This window comes from Cottoperca gobio, unplaced genomic scaffold, assembly GCF_900634415.1.
Source record: "Cottoperca gobio unplaced genomic scaffold, fCotGob3.1 fCotGob3_242arrow_ctg1, whole genome shotgun sequence".
In the NCBI taxonomy this organism is placed as follows: Eukaryota; Metazoa; Chordata; class Actinopteri; order Perciformes; family Bovichtidae; genus Cottoperca; species Cottoperca gobio.
Window position 1 is genome coordinate 177,397 of NW_021166867.1, and position 20,300 is coordinate 197,696.

At 44.1% G+C, this 20,300-nt stretch overlaps 1 protein-coding gene across 1 annotated transcript; it reads left to right on the plus strand.

The window, feature by feature from the left end:
• The first annotated feature begins 3,098 nt into the window (after window positions 1-3,098).
• LOC115005031 (protein disulfide-isomerase TMX3-like) lies at window positions 3,099-20,209 on the plus strand. The gene is made up of 12 exons (XM_029426817.1): window positions 3,099-3,155; window positions 4,116-4,179; window positions 4,864-4,918; window positions 5,162-5,204; window positions 5,457-5,580; window positions 9,346-9,391; window positions 14,007-14,087; window positions 15,869-15,968; window positions 16,471-16,548; window positions 17,377-17,443; window positions 18,965-19,063; window positions 20,148-20,209. Exons 1-12 carry the CDS (start codon window positions 3,099-3,101, stop codon window positions 20,207-20,209), a joined length of 876 nt encoding a protein of 291 aa, XP_029282677.1.
• Window positions 20,210-20,300: the final 91 nt, after the last annotated feature.

Sequence of the window (20,300 nt, forward strand, 5' to 3'; positions counted from 1 at the left end):
TGCTTCCACCTTCACCTCCCTTCTCCCCCCTGAACGTAGATATGGTCTTCCACCTTCTTCTCCTTGGCTTGGGATCCGGAGGGATCAAACGGACCAAGTACGGAAAGTACCAGTCCACCTCCTGGGCACTGCCGTGTGCCTCTCTGAAACATGGCTAACAGCTAACACTCTGGATGCTAACGTGGACCTACCAGGATTCACCACAGTGAGAGCGGACAGGGACGCTAAACGCAGTGGCAAGCTTAAAGGAGGGGGACTCGCACTGTTTATTAGCCCTTTATTTTATTCCGTTTATTATGTCATAGTTTGCGCAATCGAAACAATTTCTACGGTTTCTGAAAGACTCTGCGCTTTACAGCATATATCGACTCATTACGGTAACTTCACTTATGGCCCTCTCGGAAGCCCGCAAAACAGCGCCTTTGTTCTGAGCGAATACACACACAGCGCTGGACACAGACAACACCGCAGAGAAATAGAGCCGGAAAACAGCGGATGTAATTCAAATTGAAGCAAGACGGTATGTAAATCAACTCTTGTATTGCGTTTTGACTTGTTTAGAACAGTGTACCGAGTCTGTAAGGTTGTACTAGGTGTGTAATTGTACTTTATATGCGTAAATGTGCGTGTCTTCTTCAAGTAGCCTGCGTCCTAGCAGAGGCTGTGTGCAGGCTGGAGCTGGAGAGGAGAAGGTGTCACCAGAGATCACGAGGTGTCACCAGAGATCACATTCAGGCCTGTAGAGGGAGCTGTGGGGATGCTGGATGATCTGGTGATGCTGTCAGACACAGAAGCCCCTCACCACATCACACCACAAGATGGAAGACTGAGGCAGAGCCCGATGATGGACCCCAGGTGTCCAACCCCCTCTCGATATGGGAAACCCAGCACCAGGTGACATTTATTCCCACTTTGATGCTGCAGTTTTCAAACTCCTCTGTGAATACACAAACAAGAATGCAGCCAAAAGCCCGGAGACAGGGAGAAAGTTCATCTGGACGGAAATAACTCCAGAAGAAATGAAGAAGTCCACAAGCATGTTGCTGTACAGGTCAGTGTTGGACCTGCAGAAAGATGAGCAACTTTTGGTGTAAGCAAACCATTTTCCATGTGTCATTCCCTGCCACTGTCATGTTCCCAGACTGTACAGGACAGTTCATGGCCATTTAATCTAATCTTCATATGAGTGACCCAGAGAAAACAGGAGCAACACTAACAGTCACTGGCAGTACCACCAAGACCTCTGCATGTGAAGGGACACTCAGAGAGGAGAGAATTACCCTGTGTGGGGAAAAACGCCTGGACATATTTTCCATTTTATGGCCTGTTTTTGCAGATGTAAGAGTAAAAGACTAAAAACTTTTACTGGACATAGTTGTATACATTTCAAACTTCAAATGTAACATGTTAAATCTCTTATTCATGTACAATTGCAGTGTTTTTTGTTCACTAAACCACTAAACTCAAATTCCGCTTTTGTGTTTCTCTTCATTATAAACTGTTATTACACTCTCATAACATGCAATAAATTGTAAATGACTGCCAAATATGGAAAGTTCCAGGTATTGTTGGAAAATGGGCAAAAGCACTTACTCACAGGACATTTTCTGACCTTTTTATAGTCAAAATAAGAAAAAAGGTCCAGGCGAAAATGTTGATGCTTTTTAGGCTTAGGTGTTAAAGGGTTAACAATAGCTGGTGTAACCAAGGACATGTTATGGTTAAGGAGACTTTTTGTGAAAGGGATATTGAGTTGCTTGCTGTAGGTCTAAGACCATATTACATGCCTCTGGAACTTTCGCACGCCATTGTTGTTTGTGTTTACATCCCTCCATGTGCACACGCAGAGACCGCGTGTGACGTGATTCACTGTACCATCGCTAGACTGCAAACCCAACACCTAGGAGCTTTCATTGCCATCTCAGGAGACTTTAATCATGTAACACTAGACTCCACACTACCAGACTTTCATCAGTTTGTAAGCTGCCCCACCGGGAAGAACAGGACATTAGACCTCCTGTAAACTAATGTGAAGGGTGCTTACACTGCCCCCCCCTCTTCCCCCACTAGGGAAGTCTGATCACAACCTAGTGCTGCTGAAACCACAATACAAACCAAGGATCCAGACACAATCTTCAACCACATATTCCTTTAGGAAGTGGTCTCCGGAGGCAGAGGAGGCTCTGAGAGACTGTTTTGAGTCTCCTGACTGGAGCGTCCTGCAAGAGCCACATGGTGAGGACATTGAGGGGGTGTCGCACTGAATCACTGACCACCTGAACTTCTGTATGGATGTTGTGGTTCCCATAAAAACTAAAGCAGCTGACCCGGACGGAGTGTGTCCAAGGATGCTAAAGGCCTGTTCTGCTGAACTTGGGGAGACCCTTCGGTGTATGTTCAACCTGAGCTTGTGGCTGGGGAGGGTCCCAGTTCTCTGGAAGACTTCATGTCTCATCCCTGTCCCCAAAAAGAAACACCCTAGGGAACCAGATGACTTCCGGCCGGTTGCACTGACTTCACACATGATGACGACCATGGAGCGGCTGTTGCTCCATCACCTCAGACCCCAGGTCCGCCATGCACAAGATCCTCTGCAGTTCGCATACCAGGCGAAGGTGGGCATGGATGACTCCATCCTCTATCTGTTACACAGGGCTTACGCTCATCTGGACAAGGGGAGTAGCGCGATGAGAATTATGTTTTTTAATTTCTCCAGTGCCTTTAACACCATCCAGCCCCTACTCCTGAGAGATAAACTAACAGAGATGAGGGTGGACTCACATCTGGTGAGATGGATCATGGACTACCTCACAGAGAGACCACAGTACGTCAGGCTGAAAGGCTGCACGTCCAACACTGTGGTCAGCAGCACTGGAGTGCCACAGGGGACGGTACTCTCCCCTGTCTTGTTCACCATCTACACCTCTGACTTCCAGCACAACTCTGAGCTCTGCCACATGCAGAAATACTCAGATGACACTGTGATCATCGGCTGTGTCAGGAATGGACAAGAGGGGGAGTACAGGAGCCTGGTGGAGGACTTTGTGAGGTGGTCCAAGTCAAACCATCTGCAGCTGAACACCTCCAAGACCAAGGAGATGGTTGTGGACTTCCGGAGGATCAGGCCACACTTGCAACCTGTGTCCATCGAGGGGGTCGACGTGGAGGTGGTCAGGTCCTACAAATATCTGGGCCTGCAGCTGGACGACAAATATGGACACTCCTCATAAGACAGGGCAGAGTCGTCTGTACTTCCTGAGAAGGCTGGGGTCCTTCAAAATCTGCAAAAAACTACTCTTGATGTTCTTCCAGTCTGTGGTGGCCAGCGCTCTCTTCTATGCTGTGGTGTGTTGGGGAGGAAGCAGCAAGAAGAGGGACGCTGGGCGGCTGGACAGACTGGTGAGGCGGGCTGGCTCTGTAGTGGACACAGAGCTGGACTCCCTGGTGACAGTAGCAGAGAGAAGGACCCTTGATAAACTGTCATCCATCCTGGACAACGCCCACCACCCTCTGCACAGCACACTCACACGGCAGAGGAGCTTGTTCAGCGGCAGACTGCTGTCCCTGTCCTGCTCCACAGACAGGCTCAAGAACTCTTTTGTCCCCTTGGCCATAAGACTGTACAACTCCTCTCAATGATGGCCGGGGGATTCCAACCCTAACCCTTTTGTAATTATTTATAAATCTGTATTTTTACATTTGTATTTATAATGTACAGCCTTTATCACTTATTTTAAATGTTATTTGTACTTACTTTTTAATGGAGGGAGGGGGGGTGTGTAATGTTAAAAATGTTATAATGTCTTTTAAGCTACTGGATGCCTAAATTTCCCTCGGGATGAATAAAGTATCTATCTATCTATCTATCTTGTGCAAAGCAGCGAACCCCCCCACTGCCGAGGGGGCGCTGCGCTCCGCTCCTAACATTTGGACAAATGCAGAGTCTAAATTTCACTGTGTGCTGTGGACATTGTGAATATTAAAAGAGGATTCAAAATCCTTCTCATCATTTATACTCTTGTTAGTAAACTCTGTGTGTTGTTGATGTCGATAAAGCTTCAGTGGATTGAATGTTAATCCTTCAGATTAGCGTCTATTAGCAGTTATCAGATTAGCAGTGTGCTGTTAATCCTGCATCAGTCAACATGTCGGACAGAAGGAACAAAGTCCAGCTTTCAGGTACGTCCTGCACCAAACTCAGTATACACTCAAATATATACTTTATACACTCAATATATACTTTAAACGCTCAGTATACACTCATTATACACCACCACCACCTCTCGTTCAGAGAGGCCCGTGGGCTGCAGATTATTGGGGGTTAATGAGAAATCGGCTGTCTGTAAATCTCTATCCAGTGTGTGCTTCACACAGAATGACCAGCTTTATGTTTGGGACTTTTTGTTTAATCCAGCACGTTATTTTAATGTTTTAATCTGAAACTCATGGTGTGTTCCTGCTGGATTAACATGTTTTTTTAATTTGACAGTCCAGTGAGCAGCTTCCTGTCTCGCAAAGCCAATGAAAAGTGTTGAATTATGATATTAATATGTGCTTGAACTCCCTGATGCGACCTACCTGGATAAATAAGGGAGAAACCAGTCACAGCTCTTGTTCTGTTATTGAGTGAAGTGTCAGAGTGAGACCTCCGTCCGTCCGCCGGCTGTAGAAACATCAACAGCACAACTATTTACATAAACTATCAAAATAAAACTACATAAACTATAAAACTATTTATATAAACTATCAAAATAAAACTATTTACATAAACTATCAAAATAAAACTATCAAAATATCTACATAAACTACCTAAATAAAACTATCTACATAAACTGTTAACTTGTTTGTTTGTTTGTTTCTTAGTGCTGCTCTTTCTGACACTGTCGGTTTCGGCCTTCGTGGAGGAGCTCGATGATACGTGAGCACAAACATCCAGATTTCAATAATTATAATGTAAAGTGTTATATTTTCACACTCCTGGACGACTCTGGCTTTGAAATTAGTTTCATGTTATTTAGTTTCTTTAGATAATGTAAAGGGCATAGAGCAACAGTTAGTTTAATATCAACACATGTGCAGTCCAACAAGCTGGAGTTAACTGGTAACCTTCACAATAAAAGACATTATCAAACCTAATGAAGTGAGTCTGATGTTTTCACAGCTTCATGGAGATGAGAGGAGACGACGACATCTGGCTCATCAAAGTACGTTATCTAATATTTATTTTTATTTCTAATATCAAACACATTATTTTCTCATATTTTATTTTATTTATTAAATGTTTTATCATATCATATTATATTTTATTATACTTTCTTTCTCATATTATATTGTTTTATTTTATTTATTAAATGTTATCATATCATATTATGTCATATTATATTATATTTTATGTCATACTCTGCATGTAGTAACGGTGTATTTTATTTTATATACATCCTTTTGTGTGTGTGCAGTTTTACGCCCCCTGGTGTTCATTCTGTAAACAGCTGGATCCTGTTTGGCATCAGATCGGATCAGAACTGAAGAGTCTCGGATCTCCTGTCAACGTCGGAAAATCAGACGCCACTGCCAGCCCCGGTCAGAAACTCTGTCTAAATAAAATATATCTATCTCTAAATCAAAGATAAAACTATCAAAATAAACTATCAAAATAAAACTGTTTACATAAACTATCAAAATAAAACTATCAAAATAAACTATCAAAATAAAACTAATTACATAAACTATCAAAATAAAACTATCAAACTATCTAAATAAACTATCAAAATAAAACTATCAAAGTAAAACTAATTACATAAACTATCAAAATAAAACTATCAAACTATCTAAATAAACTATCCAAATAAAACTATCTACATAAACTAGCCTTAAGGTTGCTTTTAGCTTTAAAAGGCGCTTTACAGCGCTTTAATACAATTTATTATTATTATTATTATTATTATTATTATTATTATTATTATTATTAATAAAACTATCTACACAGACTATCGACATAAACTATCAAAATAAAACTATGTAGAAAAACTATCAAAATAAAACTATTAAAATAAACTATCAAACTATTTACGTAAACTATCAAAATAAAACTATAAAAATAAACTATCAAACTATTTACGTAAACTATCAAAATAAAACTATTAAAATAAACTATCAAACTATTTACGTAAACTATCAAAATAAACTATTTACATCCATCCATCCATCCATCCATCGTCCACCGCTTATCCGGGATCGGGTCGCGGGGGCAGCAGCTCCAGTAAGGAACCCCAATCTTCCCTTCTCCGGGCCACATCTTCCAGCTCCGACTGGGGGATCCTGAGGCGTTCCCAGGCCAGTGAGGAGATATAATCTCTCCACCGAGTCCTGGGTCTTCCCCGGGGTCTCCTCCCAGCTGGACGTGCCTGGAACACCTCCCTAGGGAGGCGCCCAGGTGGCATCCTTACTAGATGCCCGAACCACCTCAACTGGCTCCTTTCAACGTAAAGGAGCAGCGGCTCTACTCCGAGTCTCTCACGGATGGCTGAGCTTCTCACCCTATCTCTAAGGGAGACGCCAGCCACCCGTCTGAGAAAACCCATTTCGGCCGCTTGTACCCGTGATCTCGTTCTTTCAGTCATGACCCAGCCTTCATGACCATAGGTGAGGGTATTAACGAAGATCGACCGGTATATTGAGAGCTTTGCCTTCTGGCTCAGCTCTCTTTTCGTCACAACGGTGCGGTAAAGTGACTGTAATACCGCCCCCGCTGCTCCGATTCTCCGGCCAATCTCTCGCTCCATTGTCCCCTCACTCGCGAGAGCCATGGCCTCAGATTTGGAGGTGCTGATCCTCATCCCAACCGCTGCACACTCAGCTGCGAACCGATCCAGTGACTGTTGAAGGTCACAGACCGATGATGCCATAAGGACCACATCATCTGCAAAGAGCAGCGATGAGATCCTCAGGTCACCGAACTGCAACCCCTCTCCTCCACGACTACGCCTCGATATCCTATCCATGAAAATCACAAACAGGATTGGTGATAAAGCGCAGCCCTGGCGGAGGCCAACATTCACGGGAAACGAGTCCGACTTACTGCCGAGTATCCGGACACAACTCTCGCTTTGGGCGTACAGGGATTGGATGGCCCTCAAAAGTGACCCCCTCACCCCATACTCCCGCAGCACCTCCCACAGTATCACCCGGGGGACCCGGTCATACGCCTTCTCCAGATCCACAAAACACATGTAGACCGGATGGGCGTACTCCCAGGCCCCCTCCAGGATCCTTGCAAGAGTAAAGAGTTGGTCTGTTGTTCCACGACCAGGACGAAATCCGCATTGTTCCTCTTCAATCAGAGGTTCGACTACCGGCCGAACCCTCCTTTCCAGTACCTTGGAGTAGACTTTACCAGGGAGGCTGAGAAGTGTGATACCCCTGTAGTTGGCACACACTCTCTGGTCCCCCTTTTTAAATAGGGGAACCACCACCCCGGTCTGCCAACCCCGAGGCACTGTCCCAGACTTCCACGCAATGTTGACGAGGCGTGTCAACCAAGACAGCCCCTCAACACCCAAAGCCTTCAGCATTTCTGGACGGATCTCATCAACCCCTGCGGCTTTGCCACTGTGGAGTTGTTTGACTACCTCAGTGACTTCCATCAGGGAAATTGACGATGATCCCCCATCAGCTTCCAGCTCTGCCTCAACCATAGAGGGCGTGTTAGTCGGATTCAGGAGTTCCTCAAAGTGCTCCTTCCAGCGGCCGATAACCTTCTCAGTTGAAGTCAGCAGGGTCCCACCCTTGCTGTACACAGCTTGGATGGTTCCTCGCTTCCCCCTCCTGAGGTGCCGGATGGTTTTCCAGAAGCACCTTGGTGCCGACCGAAAGTCCTTCTCCATAGCTTCTCCGAACTTCTCCCACACCCGCTGCTTTGCCTCTGACACGGCAGAAGCTGCCACCCTTCTAGTCCTTCGATACCCTGCAACTGTTTCCGGAGTCCTCCCGGATAACATAACCCGGAAGGACTCCTTCTTCAGTCGGACGGCTTCCCTGACCACCGGGGTCCACCACGGTGTTCGAGGGTTACCGCCCCTTGAGGCACCTAAGACCTTGAGACCACAGCTCATCACCGCAGCTTCAGCAATAGAGGTTTTGAACATCGCCCACTCAGGTTCAATGTCCCCAACCTCCACAGGGATGGCTGAAAAGCTCCGCCGGAGGTGTGAGTTAAAGATCCCCAGGACAGGGGCTTCCTCCAGACGTTCCCAGTTCACCCGCACTACCCGTTTGGGTTTACCAGGTCTGTCCAGAGTCTTCCCCCAACCCTTTGATCCAACTCACCACCAGATGGTGATCAGTCGAAAGCTCCGCCCCTCTCTTCACCCGAGTGTCCAAAACATGCGGCCTCAGATCAGATGATACGATTACAAAATCGATCATTGACCTTTGGCCTAGGGTGCTCTGGTGCCACCTGCACTTATGAGCATCCTTATGTTCGAACATGGTGTTTTTTATGGCCATTCCATGACTAGCACAGAAGTCCAACAACAAACGACCGTTCGGGTTTAGATCAGGGAGGCCCTTCCTCCCAATCACGCCTCTCCAGGTGTCTCCATCGTTTCCCACGTGTATGTTGAAGTCTCCCAGCAAGACTACGGAGTCCCCTACTGGAGCCCCCTGCAGGGCTCCATTCAGGGTCTCTAAGAAGGCCGAATACTCAGAACTGCGGTTTGGGGCATAGGCACAAACAACAGTTAGAGTTTTCCCCCCCATAACCCGAAGGCGTAGGGAGGCGACCCTCTCGTCCACCGGGATAAACTCCAAGGTAGCGGTGCTCAGCCGGGGGCTAGTGAGTATCCCCACCCCAGCCCGACGCCTCACACCTTGGGCAACTCTGGAGAAGAATAGAGTCCAACCCCTATCCAGGAGTACGGTTCCAGAGCCAAGACTGTGCGTGGAGGTAAGCCCCACCAGATCCAACTGGTAGCGATCCACCTCCCGCACTAGTTCCGGCTCCTTCCCCCACAGAGAGGTGACGTTCCACGTCCCCAGAGCCAGCCTCTGCTGCCCGGGTCTGGTCCGTCGAGGTCCCTGACTATCACTGCCACCCGTGTGACAGCGCACCCGACCCCAGTGGTTTTTCCCATGAGTGGTGGGCCCACAGGATGGATGGATGGGAGGCACCACTTAGCTTCTTCGGGCTGTGTAACTATTTACATAAACTATCAAAATAAACTATCAAAATAAAACTTTGCATAAACTATCAAAATAAAACAATCTACATAAACTATCAAAATAAAACTATTTACAGAAACTATCAAAAATAAAATAAAAAGTCTCTAAATGTGTTTCTTTCTGCAGGTTTGGCCAAAGAGTTCAAGGTCAGAGGTTATCCAGCCATCTTCATGTAAGTCCTCCACTGCATCTTTATTATTAATAAATAATATTAATTACTTAAATCATTAATATATCGAAAGAAAACATCCATGTGTCACTGATCCTTCTTTAAAACTTTTAACAAATAAATTGTGGGACTTTTCTTCTTCTTCTATCTTTTATTTTATGATACTTTAAAATAAATATGTGTACATGTTTACTAATTTAGTCATTTACAAATTATTTATTCACCAATCAATTCATTTACTAATTCATTCACTAATTCCTTCATTCATTAAATAATTCATGTGTGTGTCTGCCTCCCGAACACAAACTGGAAGCTGGTTCCACTGGAGAGGAGCTTGATAGCTGAAGGCTCTGGCTCCCATTGTACTCTTAGAGACTCTAGGAACTACAAGTAACCCTGCAGTCTGGGAGCGTAATGCTCTAGTTGGTTTATAAGGTACTATGAGATCTTTAAGATATGCTGGAGCCTGACCATTAATTGATTTGTAAGTCAGGAGAAGGATTTTGAATTCTATTCTGTATTGTACCGGGAGCCAGTGCAGAGCAGCTAATACAAGAGTAATATGATCCCGTTTCCTTGTTCTTGTCAATACACGTGCCGCTGCATTTTGGATCAACTGAAGAGTCTTAAGCGACTTTTTGGGACAACCTGATAACAATGAGTTGCAGTAACCCAGCCTTGAAGTAACAAATGCATGGACTAGTTTTTCTGCATCATTTTGAGACAGGATGTGTCTTATCTTTGCAATGTTACGTAGATGAAAGAAGGCAGTCCTTGAGATTTGTTTTATGTGGGAGTTAAAAGACAGATCCTGATCAAAGATAACAAGATTCCTTAAGGTGGTGCTTGAGGCCAAGTTAATGCCATCCAGAGCTTCTATGTCATTAGAAAATGCGTTTCGGAGGCGTTTAGGGCCAAGTATAATAACTTCAGTTTTGTCTGTGTTTAACATCAAGAAGTTGCAGAACATCCAAGTTTTTATGTCCTTAAGGCTTGAAGTTTAGCCAATTGATTGGTTTCATCTGGTTTAATTGATAGATATAATTGGGTATCATCCGCATAGCAATGAAAGTTTATAGAGTGGTTCCTTATAATATTGCCCAAAGGAAGCATATATAAGGTGAATAGAATCGGTCCAAGTACAGAACCCTGCGGATCTCCAAGACTGACTTTGGCTGTCATGGAGGATTTATCGTTAACACGTACAAATTGAGATCGCTCAGATAAATAGGACTTGAACCAGCTTAGTGTGGTTCCTTTTATGCCAACACAATGTTCCAGTCTCTGTAGTAGAATGTCCTGATCAACAGTGTGGAAAGCAGCACTGAGGTCTAACAAGACAAGAACAGAGACAAGTCCTTTGTCTGATGCCAATAGAAGGTCATTGGTAACTTTCACCAGTGCCGTCTCTGTGCTATGATGAACTCTAAATCCAGATTGAAAAACCTCAAATAAACTATTATTATGTAAAAAATCACACAACTGTTTTGCAACTGCTTTCTCAAGGATCTTAGCGAGAAAGGGAAGGTTAGATATCGGCCTATAGTTGGCTAAAACCCCTGGATCAAGACTAGGCTTTTTAAGAAGTGGTTTTATTACAGCTACTTTAAAGGATTGTGGTACGTAGCCAGATAATAGAGACAGGTATTTAATAACGAGGTGTTAATTAAGGGTAAAACTTCTTTAAACACTTTAGTTGGAATTGGGTCTAAAAGACAGGTTGATGCTTAGACGATGAGATTGTTGAAGTTAGTTGGTTAAGGTTGATTGGAGTAAAACAGTCTAGATATATTTCAGGAGTTACAGATGATTTTAAGGTTCCGGCGGTTGAAGTGAAGTCATTACTGATTGAGGGCAGGAGGAGATTAATTTAGTCTCTAATAATTATAATGTTATGGTTAAAGAAGCTCATGAAGTCGTCACTACTGAGAGATATAGGAACAGAAGGCTCTGTAGAGCTGTGACTCTCTGTCAGCCTCAGTGCTGAACAGAAACCTGGGGTTGTTCTTATGTTCTTCTATTAAGGAAGAGTAATAAGCTGCTCTGGCATTACGGAGAGCCTTCTTATACGTTTTAAGATGATCTAACCAGACTAAACGAGATTCTTCCAATTTAGTGGAACGCCATTTACTTTCAAGATTTCTCGACTTTTGTTTTAGTTTGCGGATTTGTAAATTAAGCCATGGAGCTTTCTTTTTCTGTTTTATGATCTTCTTCTTTAGAGGAGCGACAGAGTCAAGTGTTATTCGCAGTGAGGCTGCAGCGCTATCAACAAGATGATTCATTTGGGAGGGACTAAAGTTGGCATTGGAGTCCTCCATTATATTGATATTGAGTCCTGGTATTGAATTAAGTGCTGATGGAATCACTTCCTTAAATTTAGTCACAACACTTTCAGATAAACATCGAGCGTAGGATATTTTGCCTACTGGCTTGTTGTAGTCCAGTAACAGGACTTCAAAAGTTATTAAAGAATGGTCTGATAAAAGAGGATTAAGTGGACACACTGATAAACTTTCAGTTTCAACACCATATCCCAGAACAAGGTCCAGAGTGTGGTTTAAACAGTGAGTTGGTTCATGTACATTTTGACTGAACCCAATTTAATCTAATATTGAGATAAATGCATTATTAAGGCTGTCACTATCAACATCCACATGAATATTAAAGTCACCTACAATAATTACTTTATCTGTTTTAAGGACTAAACTTGATAAAAATTCTGAGAGTTCAGATAGAAATTCAGAATACGGACCAGGAGGGCGGTACACAGTAACTAATAAAACTGGCCAGTACCTCGAGGAATGTGAGTATTAATATGACCAGGTGGAGTGGATTCATTTAGACTGACATATTCTTCATGTCTCAGGTTTCAGTGAGACAAAATAAATCAATCTTATTATCTGATATTAAATCATTTACCAATCCAGCTTTCGATGATAAAGATCTGATGTTTAAGAGCCCACATTTAATTTTTCGATTTAGTTGCACTTTTGCCTTCATTAATTTAATCACTAATTCATTCCTTCATTCATTCACTTATTAATTGAATCACCAATTCCTTCACTCATATATTAATTAATACACCCATTCATGTGTGTTTCTGTTGTTGTTGTTGTTATTTCTCATTAATAATCTTTTTGTGATGCCTGGTTTCTTAATAAAGTTTTTATAATACATAAAATAAAGTTTTGTTTTCAGAGTCTCTTTACACGTTACAGCAGCTTTTACATTGACTTCACTGTGCGTTGACCAATCAGATCATGGGTCGGGAACCTATGGCTCTTTCAATAACGCAATATGGCTCGCAGACAATTTTGAACTGACATTTTTTAACATGATTAACAAGTAATAAATAATTATATTGTGTCATTTTAAAGTAAAACATTTAGCAGCGGATTTGTTTTTAGTTCTCCCCTCTCTTTCCTCCACCCTGTCTCTGGCTGTAGGTTAAGGTGTGTTCACACACGTGTGTGTAGGGGGCGGAGCCCCGCCCTTCGTGAAACCGAGCAGAGGAGAAACTGCACAAAGCAAGCAGTAGACCGGGGGGGTCAAACTCAATCACAGAGAGGGCCAAACACGGTCCATATTTATTGAACAGGATACACATATTGGATAAAGTGCACAAAGATATGGAACATATTTAAGTCAACTGCAAACGGATTGCTGAGCAGCTCAATTTTAATTTCTGAGCTGCAAAGTCGGCAAATGCGCTCATTTCATCAGCAGAATGCAGTCGGGAACACAGCGGTGGAGATGTTTGTCAGTGTTTGGAAACATGTAGTGACCAAAGTTTCCTTCTGCATCAGAGTCTCCCACAGGCAGCTTGGCATCATACATGTCCGTGATCACACTGAAGCTGCAGGTTTAACAGTGAGATGCTTCGTTATGTCGCACAAACAGTCCAGCTCACATCGTCCCAGAGATCTATGCTGTGTTTCCCTTTGCTTTCCAAAACCTTTCATTTCATTCATACATTTAGATTCTTCCTCAAATGTGTTTCCCGTGGTTGTGCCATGCATTGATTTAATTACCAAATCCGCGGGCCAGTTATGACAGACATATGATATTTTCTCGCCTTGAGTTTGACACCCGTGCAGTAAACACTGACACGTGCACATAAATGTAATAATGTAATAACGTAAGTGTTTAGTTTATTTAATAAAAGAGCACCTGTTCAATGCAACACTGTTACCGCTATTATTACTCGGAGACGTGTTATTCTTAAAAAATGCATCCATAAAATTGCATTCAAATGTATTAAATATACTGTATGGCTCTCAAGGAAATACATAAAAAAATATTTAGCTTTTATGGCTCTCCCAGCCAAAAAGGTTCACGACCCCTGAATCAGATGATCTGAAGTCCCATAACGACCTCAACTTTTATTCGTACGTGCAGACATGAAGAGAGGCAAGCAAGAGAGGATAAAGATAGAAATTAATTTATTCATTGTTCAGGCAGTGAGCAGCAGCTAGAGAAGAAACCTTACCTTTATTATCCATGACTTCAGATCAGCTGTACCAACAAACACATACATGTTTTCTCCCGGTGCTGATCAGCGTTAATTAATAAAGGTTATTTTAAAGTTATTTGAACGTTTGTTTTCTGTTTTCAGGTGGAAGAAAGACGTGAAATATAATTATTCAGGACCAAGAACAAAAGATGGAATCATGGACTTTGCTAATCGAGTCGGAGGGTAAGTAAACAATCAATATCATATAATCATATATAATAAGTAATAATAATAATGACAAATTAAGGATAATAATAATGGTGATGATAATAATAATAATAATAATAATCCATCCATCGTCTACCACTTATCCGGGGTCGGGTCGCGGGGGCAGCAGCTCCAGTAAGGAATCCCAAACTTCCCTTCTCCGGTCCACATCCTCCAGCTCCGACTGGGGGATCCCGAGGTGTTCCCTGTGAGGAGATATAATCTCTCCACCGAGTCCTGGGTCTTCCCCGGGGTCTCCTCCCAGCTGGACGTGCCTCCCTAGGGAGGCGCCCAGGTGGCATCCTTACTAGATGCCGAATCACCTCAACTGGCTCCTTTCAATGCAAAGGAGCAGCGGCTCTACTCCAAGTCTCTCACGGATGACTGAGCTTCTTACCCTATCTCTAAGGGAGACGCCAGCCACCTGCCTGAGAAAACCCATTTCGGCCGCTTGTACCCGCGATCTGGTTCTTTTGGTCATGACAAACAAAGATCGACTGGTAGATCGAGAGCTTCGGCTTCTGGCTCAGCTCTCTTTTCGTCACAACGGTGCGAATGCAATGCCGCCCCCGCTGCTCCGATTCTCCGGCCAATCTCTCCCTCCATCGTCCCCTCACTCGCAAACAAGACCCCGAGGTACTTGAACTCCTTCACTTGGGTGATGCCATAATCATCTGCAAAGAGCAGCGATGAGATCCTCAGGCCACCGAACTGCAACCCCTCTCCTCCACGACTATGCCTCGGTATCCTGTCCATGAAAATCACTAACAGGATTGGAGATAACCCTAACCCTAACACCCACTGGAAACGACTTACTGCCGAGTAATCGGACACAACTCTCGCTTTGGGCGTACAGGGATTGGATGGCCCTCAGAAGTGACCCCCTCACCCCATACTCCCACAGCACCTCCCATAGTATCACCTGGGGGACCCGGTCATAAGCCTCCAGATCCACAAAACACATGTCGACCGGATGGGCGTACTCCCAGACCCCCTTCAGGATCCTTGCGAGAGTGAAGAGTTGGTCTGTTGTTCCATGACCAGGACAGAATCTGCATTGTTCCTCTTCAATCAAAGGTTCAACTATCGGCCGAACCCTCCTTTCCAGCACCTTGAAGTAGACTTTACCAGGGAGGCTGAGAAGTGTGATACCCCTATAGTTGGCACACACTCTATGGTCCCCCTTTTTGAACAGGGTAACCACCACCCCGGTCTGCCACCCCCTAGACACTGTCCCAGACTTCCACACAATGTTGACAAGGCGTGTCAACCAAGACAGCCCCTCCACACCCAAAACCTCCAGCATTTCTGGACGGATCTCATCAACCCCTGTGGCTTTGCCACTGTGGAGTTGTTTGACTACCTCAGTGTGACCTCCATCAGGGAAATTGATGAAGATCAGCTTCCAGCTCTGCCTCTACCATAGAGGGCATGTTTGTCGGAATCAGGACTTCCTCAAAGTGCTCCTTCCACCGCCCGATGACCTTCTCAGTCGAAGTCAGCAGGGTCCCACCCTTGCTGTACACAGCTTGGAATGGTTCCCCGCTTCCCTCTCCTGAGGTGCCGGACGCTTTTCCAGAAGCACCTTGGTGCCGACTGAAAGTCCTTCTCCATTGCTTCTCCAAACGTCTCCCACACCCGCTGCTTTGCCTCTGCCACGGCGTGACCTCATGAGTGACTTGACCCTAACCCTCATGCGTGAGTGAGTGAGTGACCTCCTCACGCCGCGAGTGATGTAACTTGTTTGTGTCGTTCAGGCCGCTGGTTCGATCCCTCAGCAGCCTGCAGCTCTTCCAACACGCCATGAGCCACCACAACATCATGTTTGTTTATGTTGGAGCTACATCACAGCTGAAGGTACACACACACACACCTTCAGATAACTGTGCCATGACAATAATCGCTATGCATTGTTTGAACACACCTCGAAACCCTTTTCTAAGTTAGGCCTTTCCTCCCGATCTGGTGTAATTAGGGGAAGTCTGTGACTACAAAATTAACTTTTCTTTATTTTGACTTTGGTGCCTGGCTGCCTGCCTCGTTGCTCATCGTTGCACAAGGGCAGCGTGCAGCAGCAAGCCAGTTTCAAGGCATAGTCTGAAAGCTACATAACACCAACCTAAACCTGATCCTAACCTGAACCATAAAACCAAACCAAACAGGTCTTTAGGTGGAGACTCTACAGGTGAATAGGGTAAAATATATTAACTAACAGATACCACGATTAACCTTCCCCAGTTGATTACTTACATTAACACAATTAATTTTATTTTGTATTACGTTTTCAGAAATATCTTCACTGCCAATGTTTAAAATGTTAAACTGGTTCTGATGCTGCTGACCTCTAATCTGTTTTCAGGGAAACTTTACGTCAACAGCGGAGGAGCTGATCGTGCACACCTACTTCTTCTCTTCTTCCAGAGACGTGCTACCCAAGGTTTGATTCAGAGGACGGTAGAAAATAGTACAGGGCGGTAGAGTGTGATATAAAGCGGTAGAGGGCAATATAGGTGGTAGAGGACGGTAAAGTGCAGTAGAGCGAGTTAAAGTGCGGTAGAGTGAGGTAATATGCGGTAGAGGGCGGGAGAATGCGATATAGGACGGTAGAGGGCAATAAGGGTGGTAGAGGGTGGTAAAGTGCAGTAAAGTGCAGTAGAGTGCGGTAAAGTGCGATAGAGGGAGATAAAGTGTGATAGAGTGAGGTAAAGTGCGGTAGAGTGCAGTAGAGTGCGGTAGAGTGAGGTAGAGTGCGGTAAAGTGCAGTAGAGTGAGATAAAGTGCGGTAGAGGGCGGTAGAATGCAATATAGGGAGGTAGAGGGCAATAAGGGTGGTATAGGCCGGTAAAGTGCAGTGGAGTGAGGTAAAGTGTGGTAGAGTGAGGTAAAGTGCGGTAGAGCGAGATAAAGGGCGGTAGAGGGCGGTAAAGTGTGGTAGAGCGACGTAAAGTACAGTAAAGTGCGGTAGAGTGAGGTAGAGTGCGGTAGAGTGAGGTAGAGTGAGGTAGAGTGAGTTAAAGTGCAGTAGAGTGAGGTGAAGTGCGGTAGAGGGCAATAAGGGTGGTAGAGGGCGGTAAAGTGAGGTAAAGTGCGGTAGAGTGAGGTAAAGTGCGGTAGAGCGAGGTATAGTGCGGTAAAGTGCGTTAAAGCGAGATAAAGTGCGGTAGAGTGAGGTAAAGTGCGATAGACGGCGGTAGAGGTCCCTGTCTGTAGACCTAAACTTGTGATGTGTGTCGGTGTTTACGGTAAACTCAGTTTCTGTCTCCAGGCGGTCTCTCTCCCCTCTCTGCCGGCTGTGGTGGTTTTTAAAGATGGAACCTACTTCACCTTTGATGGTGAGACAGGAAATTTACCTCTGACTTCTGGCTGCTGTACTTATTATTATTTTTACTGCTTCTCAGAATCAAGAAGGTTTTTCTGCACGTGTTGACAGGGGACATGTTAAAATCTCGTAAAAGCAGTTAAAGTGTCAGCTGAAGTTGAAGAACTAAAGTTTGAGGAGTGAGTGAAGTTGTAAGCATAATGCTGTGTTCACACCAAACATTAAGCGGCGCAAATTATTAACAAAGTCAATGCTAAAACGTGAATTAATAATTTACAGCCCATTAACCCTTTAACACGGAGTGTGTCGCCAGCGATACGTTGCGCAAGCAAAGTTTTGGATTACCGTAATTACGTCATGGTTTACGCTATTGAAAAGATTTCAACGGTTTCTGAAAGCTGAGACTCTGCGCTTTACAGCCAATATTGATTCATTACGGTAATTTCACTTGCGCCTCTCCCGCGAAACAGCCCCTCTGTTCCGAGCGAATACACACAGCGCTGGAGAAACACAGACAACAGAGCGGAGAAATAGAGCGGACAACAGCTGATTTAATTCAAATGGAAGCAAGACAGTATGTAAATTGACACTTGTATTGCGTGCTGACTTGTTTAGAACAGTGTACCAAGTATAAGTTTGTACTAGGTGTACTGCCGAAGATGAGCAACTTTTGGTGTAAGCAAACCATTTTCCATGTATCATTCCCTGCCACCGTCATGTCCCGAGACCGGTTAGTGGCCATTTTATCTAATCTTCATACGAGTGACCAGAGAAAAATTAGGAAAATGATCAGAAAAAGGGCACCGAGGATTATGACCACCTCCACCGGGTCAGACCTCTCATGGAAATGATATACATGAACTGCAAGGCCATCTACCACCCAAGACAGCACCTTGCAGTCGACAAGAGGATGGTTGGTACCAAGGCCAGGCTCAGCATCAAGCAGTACATGAAGGCCAAGCCAACAAAGTGGGTACTGTCACTGGCAGTACCTCCAAGGCCTTCGCATGTGAAGGGACTGTCAGAGAGGAGAGAATTACCATGTGTGGAAAAAAACGCCTGTACATAGTTTCAAGTGACAAAGACTCAAAGGTTTTACTCTAAATAGTTAGTAGTAATTTCAAATTTCAAATGTAACATGCCAAATCTCTTATTCATGTACAATTGCATTGTTTTTTGTTCACTAAACCTCTAAAATCAAATTCGGTTTTTGTGTTTTTCTTAATTTTAAACTGTTATTACACTCTCATAACATGCAATAAATTGTAAATAACTGCCAGATATTGAAAGATCTAGGTATTCTTGAAAAATGGGCAGAAGCACTTACTCACAGGACATTTTCTAACCTTTTTATAGTCAAAATAAGCAAAAGAGTCCAGACGGACATTTTGAGGCTTAGGTGTTAAAAAGTTAATTAAGCTCTCCTTAACATCCTATTAAAATGCCTTAATTATAAGGTTACTACTGGGAACAATAATGTTTTGTGTGATTAAACTTTGAATTAAACTTTTTAATGAGTTTGATTGTTTTTCAGAGGAAAATGACGGTGATCTGAAGTCGTGGATTAACAGAGAGCGTTTCCCAAACTACTTCCTGATTGACAGCTACACGCTGTACGCCATGGGAGAGTCAGGTATTTATCAACTTACTTTTATTATTAGGGCCTCTGTTTGAGGACCTATTGAATTTATAATTGTTATTATTATTATTATTATTATTATTATTATTATTATTATTATTATATGTCTTTTAGGGGGAAAAGAGGTGCTTGGGATACTCGAAAACATGCAAAATTTGTCACGGTCATCAGACTTGGTGAAAATCTACATCTCATATGGGTCTCGTGCTCGGGAGTGGCAAATTGGCTCGATAGCGCCCCCTAACATTTTCAAGTCAAAGACCCCCCCACCTTTAACTTTAATGTGGATGGATGAAATTTGAGATCGCGGGTACAAGCGGCCGAGATGTGTTTTCTCAGACGGGTGGTGTCTCCTTTAGAGATACGGTGAGAAGTTCAGCCATCCGTGAGAGACTCGGAGTAGAGCCGCTGCTCCTTTGCGTTGAAAGGAGCCAGTTGAGGTGGTTCATCTTGTAAGGATGCCACCTGGGCGCCTCCCTAGGGAGGTGTTCCAGGCACGTCCAGCTGGGAGGAGACCCCGGGGAAGACCCAGGACTCGGTGGAGAGATTATATCTCCTCACTGGCCTGGGAACGTCAGTGTAATTCTGAGACCTGTCTGAACAAACGATATTGAAAATCTCAAGTTTTTTGCTGTACTTTGTAGCCATGGCGGCGAAAAAATGCCTTTTGCCATAAAATTGGAAGTTGTTGCAACTTGAGTGTACATTATCCACTCTACTCCAAATTTCGCGTTCTTGATAAGCGTTCTGACCTGAAGACATTTACATGCCAATATTAATGCATAGTTATATCACCACCTACTGGCAACAGGAAGTTACAAGAGAGGTACAAGAACGTGGCGTATGATTAGTTTGCGCCCTCTAGCTCCACATAGTGGACACAGGAAGCGACTTCAGGTAACGGCCCCGCAGCTGCGGCACAAACGTGCGCAAAGTACGAAGGCTCACTTATCGCTGCTTGCAGCTTTAATTTAATATTATATTTATTAAATTATCATCAACTTATTGTACTGATTGGTCCAGGTGAAGTGAGGCAGCTGATTGGTTCAGGTAAAGTTACTACACCTCTATACTGCAGGTAAACTGGTGGTGTTGGCGCTGGTGGAGGTGAAGAGTCTTTGTGAGGAAAGTCTGAGGTAAGACTGAATACAACAGCTAACACTTTGACATAAACAGGAAGTGAAAAGCCTGCCTGTTATTCTTCACTCTGGGGTGTGAGCTTCCTGTGATG